This window comes from Hypanus sabinus, chromosome X1 (assembly GCF_030144855.1).
Source record: "Hypanus sabinus isolate sHypSab1 chromosome X1, sHypSab1.hap1, whole genome shotgun sequence".
In the NCBI taxonomy this organism is placed as follows: Eukaryota; Metazoa; Chordata; class Chondrichthyes; order Myliobatiformes; family Dasyatidae; genus Hypanus; species Hypanus sabinus.
The window spans coordinates 23,426,101-23,451,294 of record NC_082738.1 but is presented as its reverse complement, the minus strand read 5'-3'; the positions used below and the strand labels follow the sequence as shown (position 1 = coordinate 23,451,294).

General features: G+C 46.1%; 1 protein-coding gene and 1 long non-coding RNA gene across 6 annotated transcripts in view; one reads left to right on the top strand and one right to left on the bottom strand.

The window, feature by feature from the left end:
* Window positions 1-25,194, top strand: part of LOC132384692 (calcitonin gene-related peptide type 1 receptor-like) — a 100,484-nt gene that overhangs the window by 69,781 nt on the left and 5,509 nt on the right. For all 5 annotated transcript variants that reach the window (XM_059956061.1, XM_059956060.1, XM_059956064.1 and 2 more), the window contains exons 5-11: window positions 405-517; window positions 3,618-3,709; window positions 5,753-5,879; window positions 15,720-15,873; window positions 18,641-18,701; window positions 19,307-19,373; window positions 19,520-19,738. In XM_059956061.1, the coding sequence (XP_059812044.1) occupies window positions 405-517; window positions 3,618-3,709; window positions 5,753-5,879; window positions 15,720-15,873; window positions 18,641-18,701; window positions 19,307-19,373; window positions 19,520-19,738 (833 nt within the window). The remainder of the gene's footprint in view (window positions 1-404; window positions 518-3,617; window positions 3,710-5,752; window positions 5,880-15,719; window positions 15,874-18,640; window positions 18,702-19,306; window positions 19,374-19,519; window positions 19,739-25,194) is intronic.
* On the bottom strand, window positions 14,454-19,267 carry LOC132384695 (uncharacterized). The gene is made up of 3 exons (XR_009508987.1): window positions 19,168-19,267; window positions 16,100-16,169; window positions 14,454-15,183 (listed from the first exon to the last, which is right to left on the bottom strand). It is a non-coding gene; the product is annotated as an uncharacterized LOC132384695 (long non-coding RNA).

The following is a 25,194-nucleotide window of genomic DNA, read 5'->3' as shown; positions in this document are numbered from 1 at the left end:
TGAATGTGCAATGTGTTGAACCTTGAAGTGGATGGGCTTTTGCAGCAGAAGACCATGAACATACACTCAGTGGCCTCTTTATTAGGTATAAGAGGTATATTTCACCTCAACACATACACCAAACAGCTCAAAGACATCAGAATGTTTAATCAGAACTGTGGTAGACAATGACATGGCATCTTAGGTATTTCACACTCAGTGACTGAGTATACTGGGTTATTGTACTGCTGGTTTCCGTTAGCTAAGTCCCGTTCTTATTGATAACCTTGGTCTCCCATAGCTACTGCTTTGTTTGTGAGTACCAAATTTTGCTGATTACATTCTGTTAGACTACATCTTGCAGTCGAAGAGGCAGATATTTTACTTGATGAAAGTCTACCATAACCATTCCTCATCTTGTTCAGAAAAGGTCACCAAGATTTGCACCGAGAAAGGAAGGTGGTTCCAACATCCAGAGAGCAACCGAACATGGACTAACTACACCCAGTGTACAGCATTTACTGAGGGGAAACAGATGGTGAGAAATTTGGCTGAAACCTGGCAAAAAACTGTGCATGTTCTTCACCAGCTCACACCATCATTTATCACAGAAAAGATTATTCTTAACTACTCATTCCCTACACAGCTCCTCATTCACCTTGGCCTCTCATTCACTGCACACGCTGGAACTAAAATTACCTTCAGAAATACAGGAGTTGAGTGTGTTTGATTTGTTAATCTCAGACTGGAAGGATGTATGCTGTGGCCCTCCACAGAGGTTAGCATTAGAACCATTTTCTTGTTCTGATTCCATCATTAAGAGCCCACATCACCCAAGATGTGCCCTCTTTTCATTGCTACCATCAAAGGAGAGGTACAGGAGCCTGAAGACGCACACTCAACATTTTAGGAACAGCTTTTTCCCCTCCACCATCAGATTCTGAATGGATAACAAACCAGCCCATGAACACTACCTCAATATTTTTGCTCTCTTTTTGCATGACTTGTTTAATTTAACTTAATATATTGTATATATATTTCTTACTGTAACTTTTAGTTTGTGTTTATGTATTCCACTGTACTGCAGCCTCAAAACAACAAATTTCACAACATGCCCTGTCAGTAATGTTAAACCCAATTCTGATTCTGATCTATCCAGATATCTAAAGAGCCAATGTTGAGCAGCAACAACATCCTGTGCCTCCTCTCCCTTTGCCAGCCCTTTCATTTGCTTTATATTGCTGGAGTGCATTATAATTGTATCTGCCAATGGTCTCTGCAGTGGCAGAACCCTCCTACCCACTGCTCCAGCTGCTCCTGTGGTCTAGTCACCATTCAAACTATCAACAGCAAAGTATAGGATGAGGATCTTTGGTCACCTTGACATGGCAATAGAGGCCTGTGTAAAGGTAGTAGTTGGGGTTGTGTGCACAAATTCATGAAGGGAAAGGATATGAAAGCCAAGAAGGCATGAGCTTAAAGTGAAACAGCAGAGATTTAAAAGGCACCTGAGGAGTAACAACTTCACGCAGAGGGTGTGGAATGAGCTGCCAGAGGAAATGGTAGAGGCAGGTACAATTCCAATGTTTTAAGAAGCATTTGGACACGTACATGAATAGGAATGATTTAGAGGGGTACAGGCCACAAACAGACAAATGGAACCAACTTAGATGGGTGAGCATGGACTAGTTGATCACCTTGTTATAGGAAAGATGTTATAGGTAAGAGTGTAAAGAAGAATTACAAGAACGTTGCCAGGACTTGAGGGCCAGACTTATTGGGTGAGGTTGGACAGGCTAGGACTTTATTCTTTGGAGTGTAAGATTGAAGGATGACATTATAGAGGTGTACAAAATCAGGAGGGGCATAGATAGGGTGAATACACTCAGTCTTTTTCCCAGAGTAAGGAAATCAAGAACTAGAGGGCAGAAGTTTAAGGTGAGAGGGAAGAAATTTAATAGGAACCTGAGGGGCAACTTCTTCAAACATGGGTGGTGGGTAGATGGAATGAGCTGCCAGAGGAAGTGATTGGGGTAGGTACAATAACATTTAAAAGACAATTTGATAGGTATGTGAATAGGAATGGTTTAGAGAGATATGGGCCAAATTCAGACGAATGGGATCAGCTTAGATGGGCATCTTGGCCATAGGGCCTGTTCCTGTGCTGCCTGATTTGATGACTCCATGGCAATATTGTGGCTTCAAAGGTATGCAAAGGCTGTATTCTTCCTGAAGACTGTGCCAAAGCTGTCCTTGCCTGTGAGCAAGGGGCTTGCACTGGGTGGGATTTTCCAGCTGGTGGAAAATCCACAGAAGGTAACTGGACAAGAGGGTTATCCCATCCAATGCCCATCTCTCCCCTTGCCTACACCTTTTGGGGGAGGTGCCCCAAGGGATCAGCCCAATCCCACTCAATCTTTGGATGAGCAACCTTTGTCATATCATCTGTCCATTCTGCTGATGAAGGAGAAGTTTACCTCATGACAGTTTAATGTCCTGTTCTAGGGGAGGTTGTGGCAAAGTGCTCTACAAGAGGGAATCACTCTGATCTCTCACATGGGAAGTGGGAAGTGAAGAAGCCCCTGTGACACCAATCTCTCCCTGTGATTGGGAAAGCTGAGGATCTTCCTAAAACTGATTCTCACTGCTCTGAGGAAGTGTGTGTGTGTGTGTGTTTTTATAAACCAGGACCTTCTCAGAATCTGGGATGTGTCAGCTCCAGTCAGAGCAATTCTCGCCCTGGTGAAGGGAGCAGCTCTGTCTGTGAGGGCATAGTGGCTGTTGAGTGTGGGTTAATCCCAACTGGGTTAACTCCTTTTCTTTCTTTTTCAATCTTTTTATTAAGTTTCAAATTAATAAACATAGCAATAATGATAATGATACCTAGAGATCGGGATTACATTAATAACGGTTAACATGTACAAACACAAATTCCAAGTAACAAATGTAGTTTAACCTCCCAATCTCTTAGTAACTAACCATGAAAAAGATATTTTTCTGTTGTTTAAGCTCTGTTTAAGCTCCTGAAAGGATTGCTCTTTAAGTTTTGGCTGCTCTTCAGCCTCTTCTCCTGATTTTGGGTGCTTTGGGGTGGGATGTGGGGTTAGTTGAGTTAGTTGGTGACCTCCTTAGTGGTCTTCTCCTAGGCTTGAACAAGGTGGCTGTTCACAAGTCCAGGTGTGTTCCACCCTCGCTGACTACCTGCCCCATTTCTGAGGATATGTCTGTGCCTGGGTCTCCCTGAAGAGAGGGAAAGTGATGTCCAAGGCTCACAGGGACAGGTAGACACTGCATCCTGGACAAGGATGGTCACGTTTTAACTTGGTGTCCACTTTGCAAAAACTGAAATGCGAATGAAGTAAATGCATCACTGAGCTTTTCTTATAAGTCATCTATCTAAATGATACAATGTGAAACCAGCCTGATTTCCCGCACCTGCTTCCTGTGTGGTTGTGGTTCCTCTCACGTCTCCCTGTGGCTGAGAACAGGATGGCGTTCAGCTCTGATGCTGACTCACTGCCTTTGTTCTCATATCCAAATACCAACTTGATTGAGGTAACAGGGGCCCCAAGCGTCAGTGATGTGACCTTGCTGCACATTGATGGCTCCTTCTGAGTTTTGCATTTGTGTATCTGCAGACTGCAACAAACCTCTATTACGTGGCCATCACAGGACATGGAATCTCCATCACGTGCCTATTGATTTCCCTTTGTATTTTCTTCCATTACAAGTAAGTGTACACTTTCAAAATCCTCTATTAAAAACTTGTATATACTTCAGTGTGAATGAAGCTCAGAGGAGATGCTCCGGAGAAACCCTGGCTTTTTACAAAGTTTGTTTCTAATTGAAAGAGGATAGTCTTAGGAAAGCACAGGGGCAGCACTCAATCCAATTCATTCCCTGCTTTGTACATGTGAGAGTTTTGAAACGCAGGCATGAAGTGATAGTCTCTTGATAATTGTCACCTTGAGGGCAGGGTCCACACATCCTGACAAACTCACTGATTAACTTCCAGTCAGCAGACACACCCAAGCAGCTAGGCACAGCAAGAGGTTCATTATATCATAATGTAAGTTAAGTGGACAATGATGATCACAAGAACCATTTCCCGTTATTCAAACCAGGGAGGTAGCGTGCCTACGAGGTTATATTCTGTTTGGAAATCTTCACTAAAAAGGAAGCTGCAAATTTTTTGCACGGACTAAGGAAGCTACAAGAAAGAAATATTCTGCTGTGGTTTTTGTGTAGATATTATTTTGGCAACGATTTCCTCTTACGGCATTCGGGGGCCCCCCAACTCTTTGAACTTTGCCACGTTAGTGAGTGGAGTTAACATTAATGTGGTTGATGTTCTAATGGAGAAAGATGGGTTAGTGCATCATGCCCAGGGTGGAGATGAAGTACTCTTCTTTGAGCTTCATTGGAGCATTGTGAGGAGTTTAAGGCAGAGAGGTCAGGGTGGGGTGGAGGTTTAAATTAATAGCTCAGGGTCCCGCCTGTGGACTGACACGAACACCACCTCATCTTCTGTCTGGGTGTGTTGCAGCCCTTGTGACTATCAAGTTCACTTTCAGACAGCCAGTTTTACTGTTGTGTGTTGGAACTGGCTAGTTCTGATGTAAGGGTATCCACTCAGATTTTCTCTCTCCACAGATGCTGTTTGATTTTCTGGGCATTTCCAGCTTTCCCTTTTGTCCCAGACTTCCAGCGTCTGCCGTTCTGTCTCTAACAGATCTAACACATCCTTCTGGTTGTCCCTCCCTCCCGAGCCGCCCTGATGCATCTGTTAACTCGGCGGCTGTGGAAGCGTTGCATCAGCTGGACAACCTCGACCTCCACCGTCACTGACATTCCCTTGTTCTCTACACCCCTCCAACTCAAAGCACATTCGCTTTCTCAGGCCCCCAGTTCCGATGAAGAGTCCTTGACTTGAAATGCTAACCTGATTCTCTCTTCCACAAATGCTGCCTGACCTGCTGAGTGCTTTCATTTCAGCTTCTACATTAACTTATTTCACTGGTATAATTTCTCATATAATTATCCTGAACAGCTGCCTGCTTGTTACATTTTTATGATAGAGTAAACACTGTGGTGCAGAAATTTCTAATGGTGCTTTCCAAGGCCCCAGACCAACCCTGGCCTTGGAAAATGGCATTGCTTGAAATTTTTTAACAAACTGACAGCATATTGTCCAGAGGCATACTGCATGGAAAGCGGCCCTTCAGCCCACTGATTCTGTTCTGACCATCAACCACCCATATACACTGATCACATTTTAATTTCCCTACATTCCCATAAGCTCGCCCCCCCTTTCCCCGCATATTCTACCACTCTCTACACACTTGGGGACTTGGGGCAACTTACAACGGCCAATTAACCTACCAATGTGCAGGTCTTTGGGATTTAGGAGGAAACCAGAGCACCCAGAGTAAATCCACATGATCTCAGGGAGAAGGTGCAAACTCCACTCGGACAATGCCCAAGGTCAGGATTGAACCCTCATCTCTGGTGCTGTGAACCGTGCTGCCCTGAAAGTTGTGATGAAAGGTGATCAGAACTGTTGCCAATCAAGAATTAAAAAGCACAATGTTCTAGAAGCACACAACAGGTCACGCAGCATCTTCTTGATTGGCATTAAGGCTCTGATTGTTAACAATGCCTTCTTTTTACAATGATTCCTTGCTACAATCAGTTCATACTGTGGGGACAGGGATGGAAATCTCTTTCAGGATAACCCTAAAACATTATATCTATATCTCACTTCTTGCCCCAGGAATCTCAGCTGTCAGAGAATCTCACTGCACAAAAGCCTCTTTGTATCGTACCTCCTCAACTCCATAATCACCGTCATTTGGCTGTCAGCGGTGGCGAACAACAAGGATCTGGTGGAAAGGAACCCTGTAAGTTTTAACTGCTTTCAGAGAAATATCAGCATCAACTCGGGAGCTGAGACTAAATCTTCCAGGCTGTGCTTCATCTTTGAATCTACTTGATCAAAAAAGTGATTGAAACACCTTGCGCAAAAAAAAGAGCTTCTGGAGGAACTTAGCAGGTCAGGCAAAGTCAGTGGAAGGAACTGGACGGTCAACATTTCTGTTCATGACCCTTTATCTGGACTGTATGAGTAGAGGGAGATAGTATAAAGAGGTGAGGGGGAAGGGTGGCAGGTGATGGGTGAATCCAGGTGAGGAGCGGTTATAGGCAGATGGAGGATGGAGAGTGGAGATAGTGACAGAGGCCGGGAGGTGAGAGGTGGGAGTGACAAACGGCTGCAGATGGTGGGTCTGATAGCAGAGCGAGGTGGAGCATGGAACTAAATAATAGAGATGGTCCGGGTGGATGGGAATAGTGAGGGGGGGAGTGTGTGGATGATGGACAGATGGAGTGGGTGGAAGAGGGTAAAGCAACAGGGTAATGGAGGCTGGGGTGGGTGAGGGAGGAACTGAGTAGATCACGAATAGAGAGAAAAGGGACAGAGAGGGAGCAGATTACCTGAAGTTGGAGAATTCAATTTCATGCTGTTGGGCTGTAGACCACCTGGGGGGGGGGGTGGAAAATGAGGAGCTGTTCTTCTAATATGTGCTTGGCCTCATCCTGGCAGTGGGGAGGCCAAGGACAGATGGTTTGGTGTAAGAATGGGGAGGGGGATTAAAATGGCATTTGGTTCTAACTCATCATATCAGTTTTCTGATGTCCAGCGCTGTGTGATGGGACAACAACGAGCCACTTCAGTACTAGGCTCCCTCTCAGCAGATGAACTCTTCCAGAAACTTCCCAGTTGCCCCATTGTGGTCTGAGGACAGCCCAAAATCCTTGCTTGCACATCCTCAAACTTGCTCCAGATTTGTGCTGAACTGCAAAAGCAACTTCTGCAGTGCACCCTGTGAGAGGCGATGAATTGTGTTCTAAACTAACAAGCTGTGAAACTGTGATCCATTCAAAGCCCAATCTCTGTCCCCAAATCACTGGGGAATGAGCAAACTCTTGCATTGTGTAGATGTAGTTTATGCGCTTGCTTCTATAGGGGGCGGGTGGGTTTTGTGAGGTGAGGGGTAGCATATCTGGGAATGGGAGGTAAGTGGTGGAGTAAAAATGAAATTGTATAATGAATAATGAATTTTAAACTTCTTAAAAAGCTTGCCTCATCTAAAGAAACAAGTCAAAAGCAACTAAGCTGAATTTGAGTTGAATCACACTAGCACTACAATTGGAAGCTACACAGGGTTAAAGGAAGTAGTGGTGGAGGAGCATGGGGTACCCAATGGTATCCAGTCCACAGCAACAATGACTTGCATTTTCAAAGTGTCCTAAGGCACTTCAGACACCAAGGCACAGAAGGAATCATCAAAAGCGTGGTTGAAGAGAAAGGTTTTAAGAAACATCTTGAAGGAGAGAGGTGGAAAGGTCTAAGGAAGTTAACTCTAGACCTCAGACACCCACATCAATAGAGAAAAAATTAACAAATTGGAAAAGGCTATTGGGTTGGAGGAAATTACAGGGATTGCATGTGGAACAAATACTTGGAGAGAAAATGGCATAAAAAGAATATGAGTGTGACTAAACAGGCAGCTGTACCACCTTTGGTGCAGGTACAGTGGCAGGGGCACTGGGAGGGTGAAGGGGTTTTCAATTGGACCCTCAATGAGGAGGACCACTCAAGTCTCCAGTGCAACCAGGTATCAATGAGGAAGCTAAAGGAGCTAGTGGGCTCCTTTGACTCAGTGGAAACCTGGTTTGAGCCTTCATCCAGCACCTTCCCAAGGAAGTCTAGAAGAGGAAGCTCTCACATAGATTGCCTGTGTATTTCTCAGGCACTTCCTTGTGTGGGTAGAGTTTCACATTGTTTACGTGGATAGGCTCCATGTTGAGGCACTTTACAACCTGCTGCTAGAGGACTGCTGATTCTGGGACGTGTTCTGAGAGTTCTGGACTGCCTGGAGAAGGAGATGTAAGACCATCTACTCCCTGCAGCTACGGTAGGATGTGGATAAGGCCAATATCTGTTTTCCATGTCAGGAGTACACTGGGGGTAAACCAAAAGGTGGAAATCTGAGATCGAGCAGCTTGAGAGGGAGTTGCTTGATCTTGAGTTCTGTCCCGCTCTGACCACTGAGGACCCGCTCCTGTGACGGGAATACCAGGAGAGGAAGGATGCGTTACGGATGCTTGAGCAGTCCCGAGGCCCGTATGTGAACTCACAGATGCGAATGCAGCATGATTTGCACTGTGGCTCACCCTTCTACTCATTGGAGAAACTGGGAGTTCAAAAGCAGTTGGTGGAGCCCTTTGTTGCAAGAAGCCAGAGTCAGGGGGGATTCAGCTGCTCTGCAGCGCCTCGGTCAACCCTTTCAGAACACTGCAGGTGTGCTCACTGGACAGGTCTAATGGAAACAAGATCCCATAAGAGGAGCAGATTGCCACATAATCCTTATTGGAGATGTAACAGAGGAACCTTAAGACGTGAACTCCTACCCCACCCTATGGCAGAGGTCGAAACAGAAGAATTGTGTGCAGAGGGACTTGCAGCTCGAGCATGTACATAGTTGCAGATGAAGACCCTGGAGAATTTGGACTGCACCCCACCTTTCTACTCACTGATAAAATGGTGGGGTGTCAGTAAATAGCTTGTGGAGCTGCAAGCCAATAACAGCTCCTCTGTCACGGTTCTGGAGGGAATACACAATTTGATTCACTCCTTTCTCCGGGCTGTATTTTCTCCAAATCTGCCCAGTGAGAATGTGCACAGCATTTTGTAGGAGGATTTGCTGATTGGATGTTTGATGATAGTCGAGCTGAATAAAGAGACAAATTCTCAGGGTTGGTGATTATGCACAGGTCCTGGAGGAAAGCCTGGAGAAAGGGCATAGGGCAGTCATGCTCTTATTAGATTAGCAGCTTCTCTTCAATGCCCCTGTAACACACAAAACGCTGGAGAAACTCAGCAGGCCAGGCAGCATCGATGGAAAAAAAGTACAGTCGACGTTTTGGGCCAAAACCCTTCGGCAGATCTGGAGAAAAAAAGCTGAGGAATAGATTTAAAAGGTGGGGAGAGGGGAGAGGGAAGCACCAAGTAATAGGTGAAACCTGGAGGGGGAGGGATGAAGTAAAGAGCTGGGAGGTTGATTGGTGAAAGAGACAGAAGGCCATGGAAGATGGAAAAGGGGGAAAGAGCACCAGAGGGAAGTGATCAGTGGTCAAGGAGATAAGGTGAGGTTATCCACTTTGGGAGTAAGAACAGGAAGGCAGATTATTATCTGAACGGTGTCGAGTTAGGTAAGGGAGAAATACAAAGAGATCTAGGAGTACTTGTTCATCAGTCACTGAAGGTGAATGAGCAAGTGCAGCAGGCAGTGAAGAAGGCTAATGGAATGTTGGCCCTTATTACAAAAGGAATTGAGTACAAGAGCAAGAAAATTGTTTTGCATTTGTACTGGGCCCTGGTGAGACCACAAAACCATATTGTGTACAGTTTTGGTCTCCAGGGTTAAGGAAGGACATCCTGGCTGCAGAGGAAGTGCAGCGTAGATTCACGAGGTTAATTCTTGGGATGTCCGGACTGTCTTACGCAGAGAGGTTAGAGAGACTGTGCTTGTACACGTTGGAATTAAGGAGATTGAGAGGGGATCTGATTGCAACATATAAGATTATTAAGGGATTGGACAAGATAGAGGCAGGAAATATGTTCCAGATGCTGGGAGAGTCCAGTACTAGAGTGCATGGTTTAATAATAAGGGGTAGGTCATTTAGGACAGAGTTAAGGAAAAACTTCTTCTCCCAGAGAGTTGTGGGGGTCTGGAATGCACTGCCTCGGAAGGCAGTGGAGGCCAATTCTCTGGATGCTTTCAAGAAGGAGCTAGATAGGTATCTTATGGATAAGGGAATCAAGGGATATGGGGACAAGGCAGGAACCGGGTATTGATAGTAGATGTTCAGCCATGATCTCAGAATGGCGGTGCAGGCTCGAAGGGCCGAATGGTCTACTTCTGCACCTATTGTCTATTGTCTATTGTGAGAAAGGGAAAAGGAGATGGGAAATGGTGAAGGGGGTGGGGGTGGTGGGGTCATTACTGGAAGTTTGAGAAATTGATGCTCATGCCATCAGGTTGGAGGCTACTCAAATGGAATATAAGGTGTTGCTCCTTCAACCTGGTGTGGCCTCATCACGACAGTGGAGGAGGCCATGGATGGTCATACCAGAATGGGAATGGGAAGTGGAATTAAAATGGGCGGCCACTGGGAGATCCCGCTTGTTCTGGCAAACGGAGCATAGATGCTTGGTGAAACAGTCTCTCAATCTATATCAGATCTCACCGATATACAGGGGGCCACACCGGGAGCACTGAACACAGTACATGACCCCAACGGACTCACAGGTGAAGTGTCGCCTCACCTGGAAGGACTGTCTGGGGCCCTGAATGGTGGTGAGGGAGGAGGTGTAGGGGCAGGTGTAGCACTTGTTCCACTTACAAGGATAAGTGCCAGGAAGGAGTTCAGTGGATCAGTGGGGAGTATGAATGGACAAGAGAGTCGCAGAGGGAGCAATCCCTGTGGAAAGTAGAAAGTGGGGGGGGGGGGGAGATGTGCTTGGTGGTGGGGTCCCGTTGGAGGTGGCAGAAGTTCAGAAGTTACGAAGAATTATGTACTGGATACAGAGGCTGGTGGGGGTGGTAGGTGAGGATAAGAGGAACCCTATCCCTGGTGAGGTGGTGGGAGGATGGGGTGAGAGCAGACGTAAGCAAAATGGAAGAGATGCAGTTGAGGACAGCATTAATGGTGGAGGAAAGGAAGCTCCTTTCTTTTATAAAGGAGTACATCTTCGTTCTACAATGAAAAGCCTCATCTTGAGAGCAGATGTGGCAGAGATCTTCCTCTTCCTCCTCAACACAAGATCTTTACCTGGGTCCCATCCACACACTGTAGTTCTTTTCTGACTCATTTGATCCACCCTAACCGGTCCTACACAGACTAAGGCCAGTCCTTTCAGGACAACATGCATTTGGTCCGGAACTCTAAGAGGGCTGGTCTGTCAGTTGCCTTTCTCTCCCTCATTCAGGAGAATATGTGTGACAGTGGAACACAAATACCTTTTTGGGGCTCTGCACATTTGAATTCAGTCTGTTTCTTGTGACCCAGGTTCGATTTCTGTATGCTGCTGCAGTGTGTCTGGTGAAAGCCGATGGGGCCTTGGTGGCATGAGGAGAGGAGTATGTTAGGGGTGCCCCATGTCCAGCCAGCTATCTTCCAGCAGCGTAAAGCCATTGCTGTGTCCTCACTTACAGAATTTGACAGGTCTGGCTCTACTACGTAATGCTCATGGTCACAGGTTCTGCTGTGTCAGTGCCTCCTTGCAAGCTTGTCCCACACAACATGTGTGGGGGACGTGGGGTGTGTCTCTGTATTTAATATTTCAGTGATTTTTGAGTAATATTGTCTGATTAGGCATTCTGTTTAAGTAATTCATTACATGGTTATATGTAAAAGTATGTGAATGGTATACGATATTATGCCATCACATCATATGTGCATTCCTCACTAAAGTAAAAATGAAACTAAGCACACACATCTCTTGGCTTAATGTTTTTTCCAACTAGTTTTATGTTTTAGAGTTACAAAACATAACAGTGACAATGAGGAAGTTTTAAACAAACCCAAGACGACTATCTGAAGCGCAGCGAGACATTCAAGTAAAAAAAAAGCACAGTGAGACTTTCAAGTTTTAAAAAAAGCAGAGATGTTTGAGTTTAAAAAAAGGCAGAAAATGGACAAATTCATGGGTTCATAAACAGTGGGTACCCGGTGATATTAATGAATTAAAATGGAATTGGACGCTGGCTCAGCTGTTTCAGTCATTACACAAAATGAGTTTGAATGTCATTTCAAAGATATGGACGAAGCCTGCAGCTATCCAACTAAGAACTTATACTGGAGAAAAGATAACTCCTGTGGGAATGACATTTATAACAGTTAAATACAACAACCAACAAGCCACTTTTAGCTTATATGTGGTAAAAACAGGAGGGCCAGCATTGTAGGGATGTGATTGGCTAAGACAACTATGGTTTGATCGTAGATCCACCATTTGCATGCCACATCCCCTGCACTAGAGTTAACTGAAAGCAAAATAAGAAAGGATTCTGGATGATGCCACATCAGTGTTCAAGGATGGCATTGCAAAACTCGAACATATCAAGGGTAAAATAGTGTTAAATGAAAATGCCACACCCAAGTTTTACAAAGCTAGATCACAAGAAGGCAGAAGGAATTCATGGGCAACTCCAGTGGTCTCAGTAGCTGAGAAGGATGGTTCTGTCAGGATCTGTGGTGTCTTTAAGGTCACCATCAACTCAGTACTAAAAATAGATTAATACTCTTTGCCCAAGATAGAGGATATTTTTGCAAATCTTTCTGGAGGGAAACACTTCAGCAAAGTGGACTTAGCTGAGGCCTACCTACAGATGGGGATAGAAAAAGAGTCCAAAATGTTTCTCACCATAAACACTCACAAAGGGCTTTATCTCTATAAAAAGCTTATTGTTTGGGTAGCATCTGCACCAGCACTCAGGCAGAAAGCTATGGACCAAGTGCTTCACAGGTGCTTAGGCACTCAGTGTTAGTTGGATGACATCATTGTCACCGGTAAGGATGATAAGGAACATCTAAAAATTCTCAAGACAGTGTTAAAAAGATTAGAAGATTATGGGCTCAGAACATGATGCAACAAGTGTGAGTTCTTTGCACCAACCATCACTTACTGCGGTCACACCATTGATGCACAAAAAGCAGAAGTTTGCTGAGAAAATTCAAGCAAAGGTAATACCCCATGGCCAAAGGATGTGTGTCAGTTGCAGACCTTTTTAGGTTTTGTTATTTACTATAACAGGTTTCTGCTAAACCTGGCTACTATACTCTACCCCTTGAACTCACTCCTTCAGATGAGGAAGAAAAGGCAATGGACAAAACAGTGTCAGGTGGCTTCGCAAAAGGCAAAGAAAACGGTGACATCAGACACTGTACTCACACATTATAATCCACGTCATCTAGTGAAGCTTGCCTGAGCTGCTCCACCTTATGGTATAGGTGTTGTCATATCACATGTTATGAGTGATGGAAGTGTACGCCTTTGCATCCTGTCCCCTTACTGCTACAGAGAAAAATTACGCACAGATTAACAGAAAGACCTTGAGTCAGGTTTGGGGTATAAAATGTTTCAGCCAGTACGTGTGTGGGAGAGAGTTTACTCTCATTACTGATCATCAACCACTAATATCCACTTTCAATTCACAGAAGGGTGTTCCACTAACAGCAGCAACATGAATGCAGAGATGGGTTCTGTATCTTGTAGGACACAATTTCATGGTCAAATCCAAGAGTACAACTAATCATGGAAATGCTGATGGATTGTCCCATTTACCCTGGAAAAAGAAATACCTGAAACATTTACAAGTGTTGGAGGAGCCATGGTCAAAATGAAGGTATTAGCTTGAAGTTTTATCTGGTGGCCTGGGATAGATCAGCAGATCAAACAGCTTGCCAGGCACTGTCTGGGATGCCAATACGTCCAGAAGAAAGGTGTCCAGAGCTGTCAGAACTACTTCCAGCAGTCCCAGAGTCAACTCCTCCAACCAGCACAGAGGAGTCCCCAGAACCTGAGATTATTTCACAGCCACAAATCTCGCCTGCAAAGCAGAGTAACCTCCCTGGTCAGGAAAGACATTATCCCACAAGAATAAGAAATCCTCCACAGCGATTAAATCTTTAGGTCTGAATGGGACAATTTAAAATTTACTCTGCTGTGGATGTCTGTAAAATAGCTGTATTGTATATTATACTGTGTATATCATTGAGATACATTCTATGTTGAGTTGGAGTTCATGGCTAAGCAGGGAGGAGTATAGAGCATGTAATAGTTCAATAATATTTGAGTAATATTGTAAATATATTGTTTGATTAAGCATTTTTGTTTGTTTAAATAATTCAAAGTCAAAGTCCTGTCCCGAGCCTTTGTGGCTCATCCGGCCAGTGCTTATGCCAGTTTCCGTGGCGTGAAGCAACTGAGAGTATGAGACTCCCCCCCTCCTCCCCCCCGGATAGGTTGCCAGTCTATCGCAAGGTTGACCTCCAGCATTTTTTTTGCCAGTACCCATTTTTCAGCTGGGTAGACTGGAGCATTGTGTGGTTCAGTGCCTTGCTCAAGGAAACACGCTGCCTCGGCTGGGCTCGAACTCACGACCTTCAGGTCGCTAGTCGAGCACCCTAACCACTTGGCCACAAGTCACACTGTTTAAATAATTAATTACGGGTTATATGTAAAAGTACGTGAATGGTATATATCATTACACCACCATGTCATATGTGTACACCTCACTTAAAGTAAAAACAAAACTAAGCACACACATCTGTCAAGGGGTCTGTCTGAGCTGACTGCCTGTGCCTCTGCCAAGCTTATGTCCATGTCCTGGTGTCAACTGGCTTTCTGGTGGAAAGGGACACTGCAGGGACAGGAATGTACGTCGGACAGTGAGGATTCCATTGTAATGTGAAATGGCCTGGTACAGCAATTCAAATGCACAGGAATGCAAGGATCTGTAGAGTAGTGGACTCAGTTCAGTGCATCACACGCACATCCCTCTCCACCATCGGAAATATCCACAGGAGATGCTGCCTCAGGAAGTGATGCACCATCAATAACTCTGAGACATGGGTTAAGGTAGGCTTTTATTGGCTGGAAGAAAGCACAAGCAGCAAGTGACGATCACACAACATCCTGGAGACTGAGGAAGGGTCTGTGCCTCCAATCGCCTTTATACAGGGGTCTGTGGGAGGAGCCACAGGAGCAGTCAGCGGGGGGGGGGGGGGGGGGGCGTGTCCAGACAGGTATATGTAGTTCACCACAGGAAGGCAACATCCATCATCAAGAATCCCATGTTCAGGCCACACTATCTTCTCGCAGCTATCATGGAGGGAGCAGGAGGTACAGAAGCCTGAAGTCCCACATCACCAGGTTCAAGAATAGCGACTTCCCTTCAACCATTTGGTTCTTGAACCAACTTACAAAATCCTAACCATTAGAATTCAGTAGTACTATGATCACTTTGATTTTATTTTTTTCTACTAATTATGTTCTTTCAAGTAACAATGTTTTTTGTGAATGCTGCATATTTGATGCCATGTGCCTAAGATGCTGCTGCAAGTTCTTCATTGTACCTGTGAACACAATGAACTCAACTTTGAACTTTGAAGTATTGTCAAAAACATTTATTTAAATAAAAATTAAACCAAAAAGGACAATTGTCCTAGGGATAAAAGAGTTGACCACTTTGTTGAATCTCTTGCCACAGTAAAAAGAAATGAAGAAATGGGTTAACCCCAGGAATATCATTGATATAGGATTCAGCCCCTTTTATACATTGAACAATTACAGACATGGGTATCCACTAGCTTATGCTTTGTTTCATAAAAGACATAGCCTTTCTGTTGAAAGCTGTTTAGTTGGAGCTTATATCTTGTTCTGCAGCAAATCACATACAGAGCATTTGCCAGTCCTCAGTGGCGGATTCCCAATCCTGAAGCAAATTGCTGGAGGTTTTATCCCCATGGGCATAAAATGCTCATCTACTCTCTTAGCATTCATAGGTCCGCCATGCTCCTGCAGTATTTGCTGAGGTCCCACTGTTGCCAATGTGCGATCCACATTTCCTAATGCACTACCTTTGATGTCTGTCTCTGTGTCCTGTCTGCAGGTTGGCTGTAAAATATTACTCTTTGTTCACTTGTACTTGATTGGATGCAATTACTTCTGGATGCTGTGCGAAGGGGTCTACCTACACACTCTCATTATTGTGGCTGCATTTGTGGAGGAGCAAAATTTATTCTGGTACTACGTACTTGGATGGGGTATGTACTCTCAATAACACAGTCCAATAGACATCGCCTATAGCCTTTAAGTCAGGGGTGGCCAACCTTTTACATTCCATGCGTCAATTTTTTCATGCATGAGTTCAGATGCACCATACAACTCTTGTACCCCCATTCAATTCTTGTAAAATATGTTAATATAGACATATTTAGCATTTTTACATGATATATTGATTTAATATAAAACAAGATAAACATTACTTACCTTAATGAGACTTTTAACAAATATTTTGTCTTCTTTTGATTTCTTCCTTTTTCTTAATCACATATTCTTTCTGTAACTCAGACCCAAGCACTAGCATCAGTTTTCCTTCAGTTTGATGTTCTGTTTTATAGTGTCTATTAAGATCATGCCTTCTATTATGTGAGAAAGTGTTTTCACAAACAATGCACAATGCTTTTCCTGACGGACCCACTATAAATAAGAACTCATTTTCCCACTGTTCATTGAATTCATGCTTACTATCACTTTCTGCTTTTCTTTTGCTCATTTTCTTTTGCACTGAGATGGGTAACTGAATGTAAAAACAAGGCTTAATTTTTGAAAAAGTACAAAACTGCAAATGTTCACGAAGGGCGAACAAAGCACAACTCCGTAGCGCACGAGTGTCAATTGTAAACTGACTGGCAAAAACCTGCTGGTGCAGACGCCTGGCACCTCGGGATCAAACAAGTATCAAATGTGTATTGAACAGTTATGGAACGACAGCAGAACAAAAGTCCTTCTTTCCTAGTTTGATTCATTGAACATTTTAAAAAAATTGAAAACAGATTAATGTGGAAGAAGATAACATTCGCCAAAAGATGTGCACAAAATAATCAAATCGCTAAAAATAATTGCTAAGTTTTAGATTTATTCTCAGCAAAACCCATTTCTAGCTCTAAGCTACCTGAATTCCTGTTATAGATTTTTTTCCTTACAAATCGGCATGAGTAGGCTTACTTTTTTTATTATTATCACTGGGGTGCAATGCGCCACTTCTAATCATCCAATGCGCCATAGGTTGGCCATCCCTGCTTTAAGTGATTTAAAAGTTTAATAATTTTGAATAAAAGTTCCTGTTTCATGCTATTTGCAATCCTAGTGTCAAGTGGTGCTTTCCACAATCAGATTTCAGGTTTAATTCCCACTCTGGAGACTTGAGCATAAAAACTTAATGTGTCGTACTGAGGGAATGCAGCACTGTAGGAGGTGTTGTCTTTTGGATGACGTGAAATTGAATTCTGTCTGCTCTCAAAGGAGTACTGTATGTTTTTTCAATTATCGGTATCTGGGTGACCAGCATTTACTGTAAAACCCTAACTGACCTTCAGAAGGTGGGGATAAGCTGTAACATTGAATCACGCCAGTCTTGGTGAAAGTGATGTTGGGGAGGGAGTTCAGTAATGATTATGAACTAATGTTGAAATTTTCAAGTCAGGATAATAGTCAACAGGACTTCAAAGTCAGTGGCAATTTAATGGTTACTGTGCTGTTGAATCTTAGTCCTCCTCACATCTGCCAAGATGGCAGAGGCATGTAAGTGGTTATTAACACTGACCAATCCATTGGAATCTTCTTTCAAAGGTTCAAAGGAACCCTTCGTTCCAGTTGCCCTCACCTTTGCATAATGGAGAAAGCCCAGGACCGTTAACTCTGTTCAAACCATGGAACTTCAATATGTGACAACTTGCTGCACAATTGACAAACCAAGCCCTCCTCCACTTGCTTCTCAAGTTTACTTGCTCAAAATTGAAAAGGGACCTGGGCATGTTTTTCCACATAGAGGTTTTTCCATCTCTGGAAAGAGAGGAAGGGGTAGAGGTAGATACAATCATAACTCTTAAAGGGCATTTGGACAGATAAATGGGAAGGAAAGGTTTAGATGGATATGGGACTGCACGAGTTGGGCCGAAGGGCCTGTATCCATGGTGTGTTACTCTTCAGCTGCAGCAGCCAGATGAATAAACAGTTGGTCGACTGCTTTCAGCAAGGGGCCCCCTTAGATTAGTCGTCAGGGCTATGGCATTTAAAACAAAGGTGTTTGCAAAACATCAGTGTGTGCAGGTCATTGGGCACAGTGCCCAGGCTGGAGGTGGAGTCCCTAAAATAGCTCCAAAAGATGTGGCTGTCAGCCCCACCTCTAATGAAATGATCTCAAGGGGCCCTGGAATGAAAAAGGGGAAAACCGAGGGTGGAGGTTCTTGATGAGGGATGGATTGGAATATAGAATCTGCACCTTATAGTTCAGGAGGTGGTATATATTGAAGGGGAAGGGGAAGTGAGGAGGAGGATTGGAGTAATGAGACTACTGTCCTCTTCAGCAGTCACTGGCACAACCCTGTCTCCTTCAGAGGATTTGGATGCACAGGCAGCCCATGTCCCTCTGCTCCCCTCTTGCTGTCTCTGGGCCACATTGTCCCCCACACAGGGAAGAGCACGACTGTGAACCTTGCAACGTGTTTGGGGGATTGGCCTCTCGCGGTTGGATGGCCGGCCATGCGTGTGAGCTGTGGCATGAGGTTTGCAGAAGGACTGGGTCTACATTTGGAGAACACGAGCTGAGTCCTGACGGTGCTTTCACGACAGTGTCAGATGTCTGGTCCACTGAATAGTGGAGCAAGGCTGATGGAGCAGTTAGGCCATAAGGCACAGGAGCAGAACTGGACAGGTCCTTGAAGAGGTACTGGATAATAGTGTTCCATGGGTTAGGATGCATTATACAACTCTAATGGGAAGACTGACACCGTGTCCTTCTCTTGTCAGGGTTCCCGCTGATTCCAGCCATTATACATGCGATTGCCAGGAGCATGTACTATGATGACAAGTAAGAGCAGCTTTGATTTCTCTTCTTGAGCTATGGATAGAAACTAGGATTGTTACTGCAAGGTATTTCAGTTCAAGGAAATTATTCACTGCATTTTTTATGTCTATGAGATAATAAATCACCTCACTAAAAGAGGTGATCCAAGGGAAGACATACTGTTGAGCCCACCATGAAGCCCAGTGAAAAGCTCCAGCATTAGATCCATACAGAGACCAGTGCAGGATGCCCACTGTCATGCAGCACTGTGCAGTCCCACTGTTCAAATCCACTGCACAGAGCCCCATTATCAAACTCTACCCCCAAGCTTCCCTGCCAAATGAAATCCAGATCCCAGTGTAGGTCTTAAGTTGCACAAGGTTTCTATCCTGTTTCTAGTTCCTGGCTACTGGGTACCAATAAAACAGTCAATGTCTTAACAAAAACAGGAATAGCCAATCATATAATGAGAAGCAAACTGTGGTGTTACCTTCTGTAGTGTTGAGCACGTAATTCAGTGAGGTAATTTAATTGGCTATCTATTCTTTGAGTGTCTCAGGATAATAGATGAGTTAGGCACTGGGTCTTTGCTCTCTTGGTGTTTGACGCTATTCTTTCCTTGTTGCCAGTTGCTGGATGAGTGCTGACACTGTTCTTCTGTACATTGTCCATGGCCCAATCTGTGCTGCATTACTGGTAAGTATGTTATTCCATTCTAAAATTAATGCAGCTGAAGTGATAAAGACCATTATATAGAGATTCCAGGGCTACAGAGCATGAAATGATGCTAAGTCTTGATCTAGTTGACCTTGTTTCTTTAGACTGTTACTTTTGGCCCCTAGGTCAATCTGTTCTTTCTGCTGAACATTGTTCGTGTCCTTATCACCAAGCTGAGGGTGACACACCAGGTACAATCTAAAGTCTACATGAAGGTTGTCCGAGCCACACTGATCCTTGTGCCACTCCTGGGGATTCAGTTTATTCTGATTCCATCCAGACCTGAAGGACAGCTGATTGAGACGATTTATGATCATGCGATGCACATTTTTTCACATTATCAGGTAAGTGTCTTTTGTTGGTGATGCACCATCATAACTCTCGGAGACGTGAGGCGAGATATAGGCTTTTATTGGCTGGAAGAAAGAACAAGCAGCAATTGACCACCACACTACATCCTGGAGACTGAGGCCGGGGCTGTGTCTCCAATCGCCTTTATACCGGGGTCCGTGGGAGGAGCCACAGGAGCAGTCAGCAGTGGGGGACGTGTCCAGACAGGTATATGTAGTTCACCACATTCACCCCCCCCTTTTGTTTTAAAAGAGAGTCCCCATGGGGCGAAGTTTCTTACAAGTATATTTACAGGTTAAGTCTATCAGGTGGTCGAATCTGTCGCTGCGATCTACGTAGCACCGGCTGTGATTGCACAGGTGCCGGTGGTGATTGCACCGGAGACGGTGGTTGTGCTGGTTCCGGCTTAACTGGAGGTGTCAGCCCACTAGGCGTCAATGATCCCTCATGTGTGTGCAAGGCACCTGGTATATGCGTGTGCGAGATGCCCGGTATAGGAGTGTCGTGAGGAGTCTGTGTAGGGCTTGGTGTGCGCAGTGTCACCTCGTGTACAGGGTTCATAGTTACCGTGAAGTGTTCGGGGTAGTGGTCTGCTGCTCCTGCGGGCGCCAGGTCATGGACGGAGACTGTGTCCTCCCGCCCATCAGGTAAGACCACGTAGGCATACTGGGGGTTCGCATGTAGTAGGTGAACCCTCTCGACCAGAAGGGAGTATTTATTGCTCCTCGCATGTTTCTGGAGCAGCACTGGCCCTGGGGATGTCAGCCAAGCCGGTAGGGTGGTCCCAGTGGCAGACTTTCTGGGAAAAGAAAATAGGTGCTCATGAGGGGTGGCATTGGTGGACGTACATAACAGGGAGCGGATAGAGTGGAGTGCCTCGGGGAGGACCTCCTGCCATCGAGAGACTGGCAACCTTTTTGACTTAAGGGCTAAAAGTGTGGCCTTCCACACTGTGGCATTCTCCCTCTCCACCTGTCCATTTCCCTGGAGATTATAACTCGTGGTCCTACTAGTAGCAATGCCCCTAGCTAGCAGGTACTGGCGCAGCTCATCACTCATAAAGGAGGACCCTCTATCACTGTGGATATAGCAGGGATATCCGAACAGAGTGAAGAGCTGGCGCAGGGCTTTTATGACGGACGTGGCAGTGGTGTTGGGGCAGGGGATGGCAAAGGGGAACCGCGAGTATTCGTCGATAATATTGAGGAAGTAGACATTTCGGTCGGTGGAGGGAAGGGGGCCCTTAAAGTCAACACTCAGTCGCTCAAAGGGGCAGGTGGCCTTGATAAGTTGTGCCTTTTCAGGACGGTAGAAGTGCGGTTTGCACTCAGCACAGACTTGGCAGTCCCTGGTCATCGTCCTGATGTCCTCAAGGGAGTAAGGCAGGTTCCGGGCTTTCACGAAATGGTAAAATCGGGTGACCCCCGGGTGGCAAAGATCTGCATGGAAGGTGTATAGCTGGTCGAGCTGTGCGCTGGCACACGCTCCCCGGGATAGGGCATCAGGGGGCTCATTGAGCCTTCCAGGCCGGTACAGGATATCATAGTTGTAGGTGGAGAGTTCTATTCTCAATTGCAAAATTTTATCATTTTTGATTTTGCCCCGCTGTTGGTTGCTGAAGATGAATGCAACTGAGTGCTGGTCGATCAGCAAGGTGCACCTTTTGCCGGCAAGATAGTGCCTCCAGTGCCTAATAGCTTCCACTATGGCCTGGGCTTCTTTCTCCACCGCAGAGTTCCGAATTTCAGGGCCTTGAAGGGTACGAGAAAAGAACACCACCGGTCTTCCCGCCTGGTTGAGGGTAGCAGCCAGCGCAAAATCGAAGGCGTCACTCTCTACTTGGAATGGAATAGTCTCGTCCACCGCATGCATCGTTGCTTTGGTGATGTCCCCCTTTAATGCGGCTGAAGGCCGCACGGGCCTCGGCAGAGAGGGGAAATGTGGTAGACTTGACCAGGGGGCGGGCCTTGTCTGCGTAATGAGGGACCCATTGGGCGTAATAGGAAAAGAAGCCCAGCCACCGTCTGAGGGCTCTGAGAGTGGTGGGAAGAGGGAGTTCTAACAGGGGGCGCATACGGTCGGTGTCAGGGCCAATGACCCTGTTCTCCAAGACATACCCAAGGATAGCGAGTCGGGTGGTTCCGAACACACACTTGTCCCTGTTATAAGTAAGGTTCAGGACTTTGGCCACTTGGAAAAATCGTTGGAGGTTGGTGTTGTGATCCGGTCAGTCGTGACCACAGATGATGATATTATCCAGATAGGGAAATGTGGCCTTCAGTTGGCACTGGGCCACCATCTGGTCCATTTCCCTCTGGAAGACAGAGACACCATTTGTGACACTGAAGGGGACGCGCAGGAAGTGATAGAGCCTGCCGCCCACCTTGAAGGTGGATGGGGAGCTGGTGATAAGCAGATTTCAGATCTATTGTCGAGTACACCTTGTACTGAGCTATCTGGTTGACTATATCCGCGATGTGGGAACGATGTCAAGCTGCGTGAACCTATTGATGGTCTGGCTATAGTCCATGACCATCCTATTTTTCTGCCCGGTCCGAACAACAACCACCTGGGCCCTCCAAGGACTTGTGCTTGGCTCAATGATCCCCTCTCTGAGCAGCCGCTGCACCTCCGACTGACTGAAGGCCCTATCCCCCGCGCTGTACCCCCTGCTTTTAGTTGCCACAGGTTGACAGTCAGGGGTCAGGTTGGCGAACAGCGGTGGGGGAGGGATCTTGAGGGTGGAGAGGCTGCAAGTGGTGTCAGTAGCGCAGCTGTCGGCATGGTGCTGGGTGGGATGTGTGGGTCGGTGTGTGTGTGTGGTCAGTAGCGGGGGTATATGACGAAGTCCCACAAAACTGAGGATTCCTGACAGTGAGTGGTGGGAGGGGCCAGTCATATGCCATAGTCACACTTTTGAGATGGCTCTGGAAGTCCAGCCCCAATAGCACAGGCGCGCACAGTTGAGGCATGACCAGTAGTGCAAAGTCCCGATATTCTGTGCCCTGCAATGTTGCTACACAACCCACCCGGATGTCTGTGGAATGTGACCCAGAAGCCATGGTGACCCTCTGGCTTACTGGCTGTGTCACGAGTCTGCAGCATTGTACTGTATCCGGGTTAATAAAACTCTCAGTGCTGCCCATGTCAAACAGGCAGCTAGTCCTGTGCCCCTCCACCAGGATGTCCATCATTGACCTTGCAAGCTGGTGTGAGCTGCTTTGGTCGAGGGTTACGGAGGCCAGAGTTGAACCGCCGTCTTGGTGCCCGGTAAGCACCGGTGGGTCGGGGGCGGGGTGAGGTCTCGCACAAGGCGGGCAGGCAAGATGGTGGCCCCCATGCCTCGCATGAGGCAGGCAGGCAAGATGGCGGCGACCAAGATGGCGGCCCCCATGCCTCACACACAGCACTGCCCGACCCTGCTCGTGGTTTAGACTTACAGACCTTGGGGAAATGGCCCTTCTTCCTGCAGCTGGAGCAGGTAGCTTCTCGGGCCGGGCAGCGTTTTCGGGGGTGCTTTTCGAGTCCGCAGAAGTAACACTGCGTGGACTCGCAACTGGCAGCGGCAGTGGTGAATTCGCTCACGGGTGGCGGCGGCGGGGTCTGCAGTGTCCACGGAACCGGTGGGGTATCGCGCGGCTAGGCAGCATCAGTGTTGTGCAGAGCAGCCTCCAGCGTGTCGGCTGTCTCGATCACAGAGCATAAGGTAAGATCGGCATTTTCCAGCAGCCACTGGCGCACGTACACTGACCTGATCCCCGTAACGAAGGCGTCTCGTACTAGCAGCTCCGCATGTTGTTCTGCCATCAGTCCCTTGCAGTCGCAAGCTTGCACAAGTGTCTGTAGGGCTCGGAGAAACTCCCTGCTCGACTCGTCAGTTCGCTGTCGCCACGGTCAATCGGAGGAGCCACAGGAGCAGTCAGCAGGGGGGGCGTGTCCAGACAGGTTCTGTTCTCATGTTACAGAGTGCTAATTAAAATGAATAGTTTAACCTATAACTATATAGCTTCTACAAGTGGGAATAGATTTTTTTTAACTTATGAATAACTGAGACATATTGCTCACAAACTGCACATGTGAAATGGCAGGATGTGTCTTTGTGGGAACTGTTTGTGTAAGAGGTGTCTCCAGTTGTCTGAGCTCAAACTTGGGGATTCTGGGTTTGAGTGGAAGCTGGAATCACTGTGAGCTTTCTGGGTTGTTCAGGTGGACAGGGTTCTGAACAGTGAACAGGCGGATAAGTAGGAAGGGGCATAAGTTCCAGGAGTCTTTGCGTGGGTATCACAGTCAAACCAGTTGTGGTGAGTTATCAAGTCAAGTCAAGTCAAGTCACTTTTTATTGTCATTTCAACCATAACTGCTGGTACAGTGCACAGTAAAAATGAGACGTTTTCTCAGGACCATGGTGATACATGAACAATATAAAAACTACACTGAACTACGTAAGCCAACACAAAAACTACACTAGACTACAGACCTACCCAGGATGGCATACACAGAACAGTGCAGACATTACAATAAATAATAAACAAGACAATAGGCACAGCAGAGGGCAGTAGGTTTGTAGTCCGATGACTTGGGGGAAAATCTGTTACATAAATAATCAGCTGAATGGCGGCGTCCAGAATTCCATCCGTTTCTGTACTCCCGCTGAGTATTTTGTTACCACAGATGTAGTCCAATTTAATGTCTATTGGAGAGCAGAGTGGATGGGAGAGCCAGCTGGCTAGGACTTGCTTTTTTCCTGGCACGGACTCCTGCTCGCTCACCTCGCTCCTGCTTCTTCGCACACCACTTACGATGTCTCCACCTCTGGCCACCGGCATCAGGCGACTTTGAGGACTGCAGGCCCAACTCTGTCAGCAAGCTGAGGTCGCGCAATCTAACCAGCAGATTTTCATGAAGATTTGTTTTTGGGCAATCTCTGTATTGTAGCAGTAACTGGCGATGGTAGATAGTTGCTCTGTTATCTATTGCCCTAAACCCTAATTGTGCCTTAAAATTAAATTAAAAAAAACTAAATTAAAGTAGCACCAGATCCGAAAGGCTGCTGCTGCCGTGTGCTTTGCCGCTTCTTGTTGTGAGCGATGACACCTCTTGAAGGAATACAGTTCAGATCATGGCACAAGTGAAAAGGGTCTGCACGTAATGCCACCATTAGAAGAGATTCTCAGAAGATGGATGTTTTGGTGCTGCCCCCCCCCCCCCCCCACCACCACATGCCAGAGTATAGAACATCATGGAGTGGATACAGTATATTCTTCAAGGGGAAGGGACTGCCAGAAGCAGTGGTGGTAGGGTTAGTAGCAATGACAGAAAGGGTAGCTGAGGTCCTGATTTCATTCAGGAGCAAGGGGTTAAGTAAAAAATGAAATTAGTATCGTGCGGATTTTGGCCTACACATAACTCAGAGTACAACGTTACTGGTGACAGTAAAAGATCAGGAGGA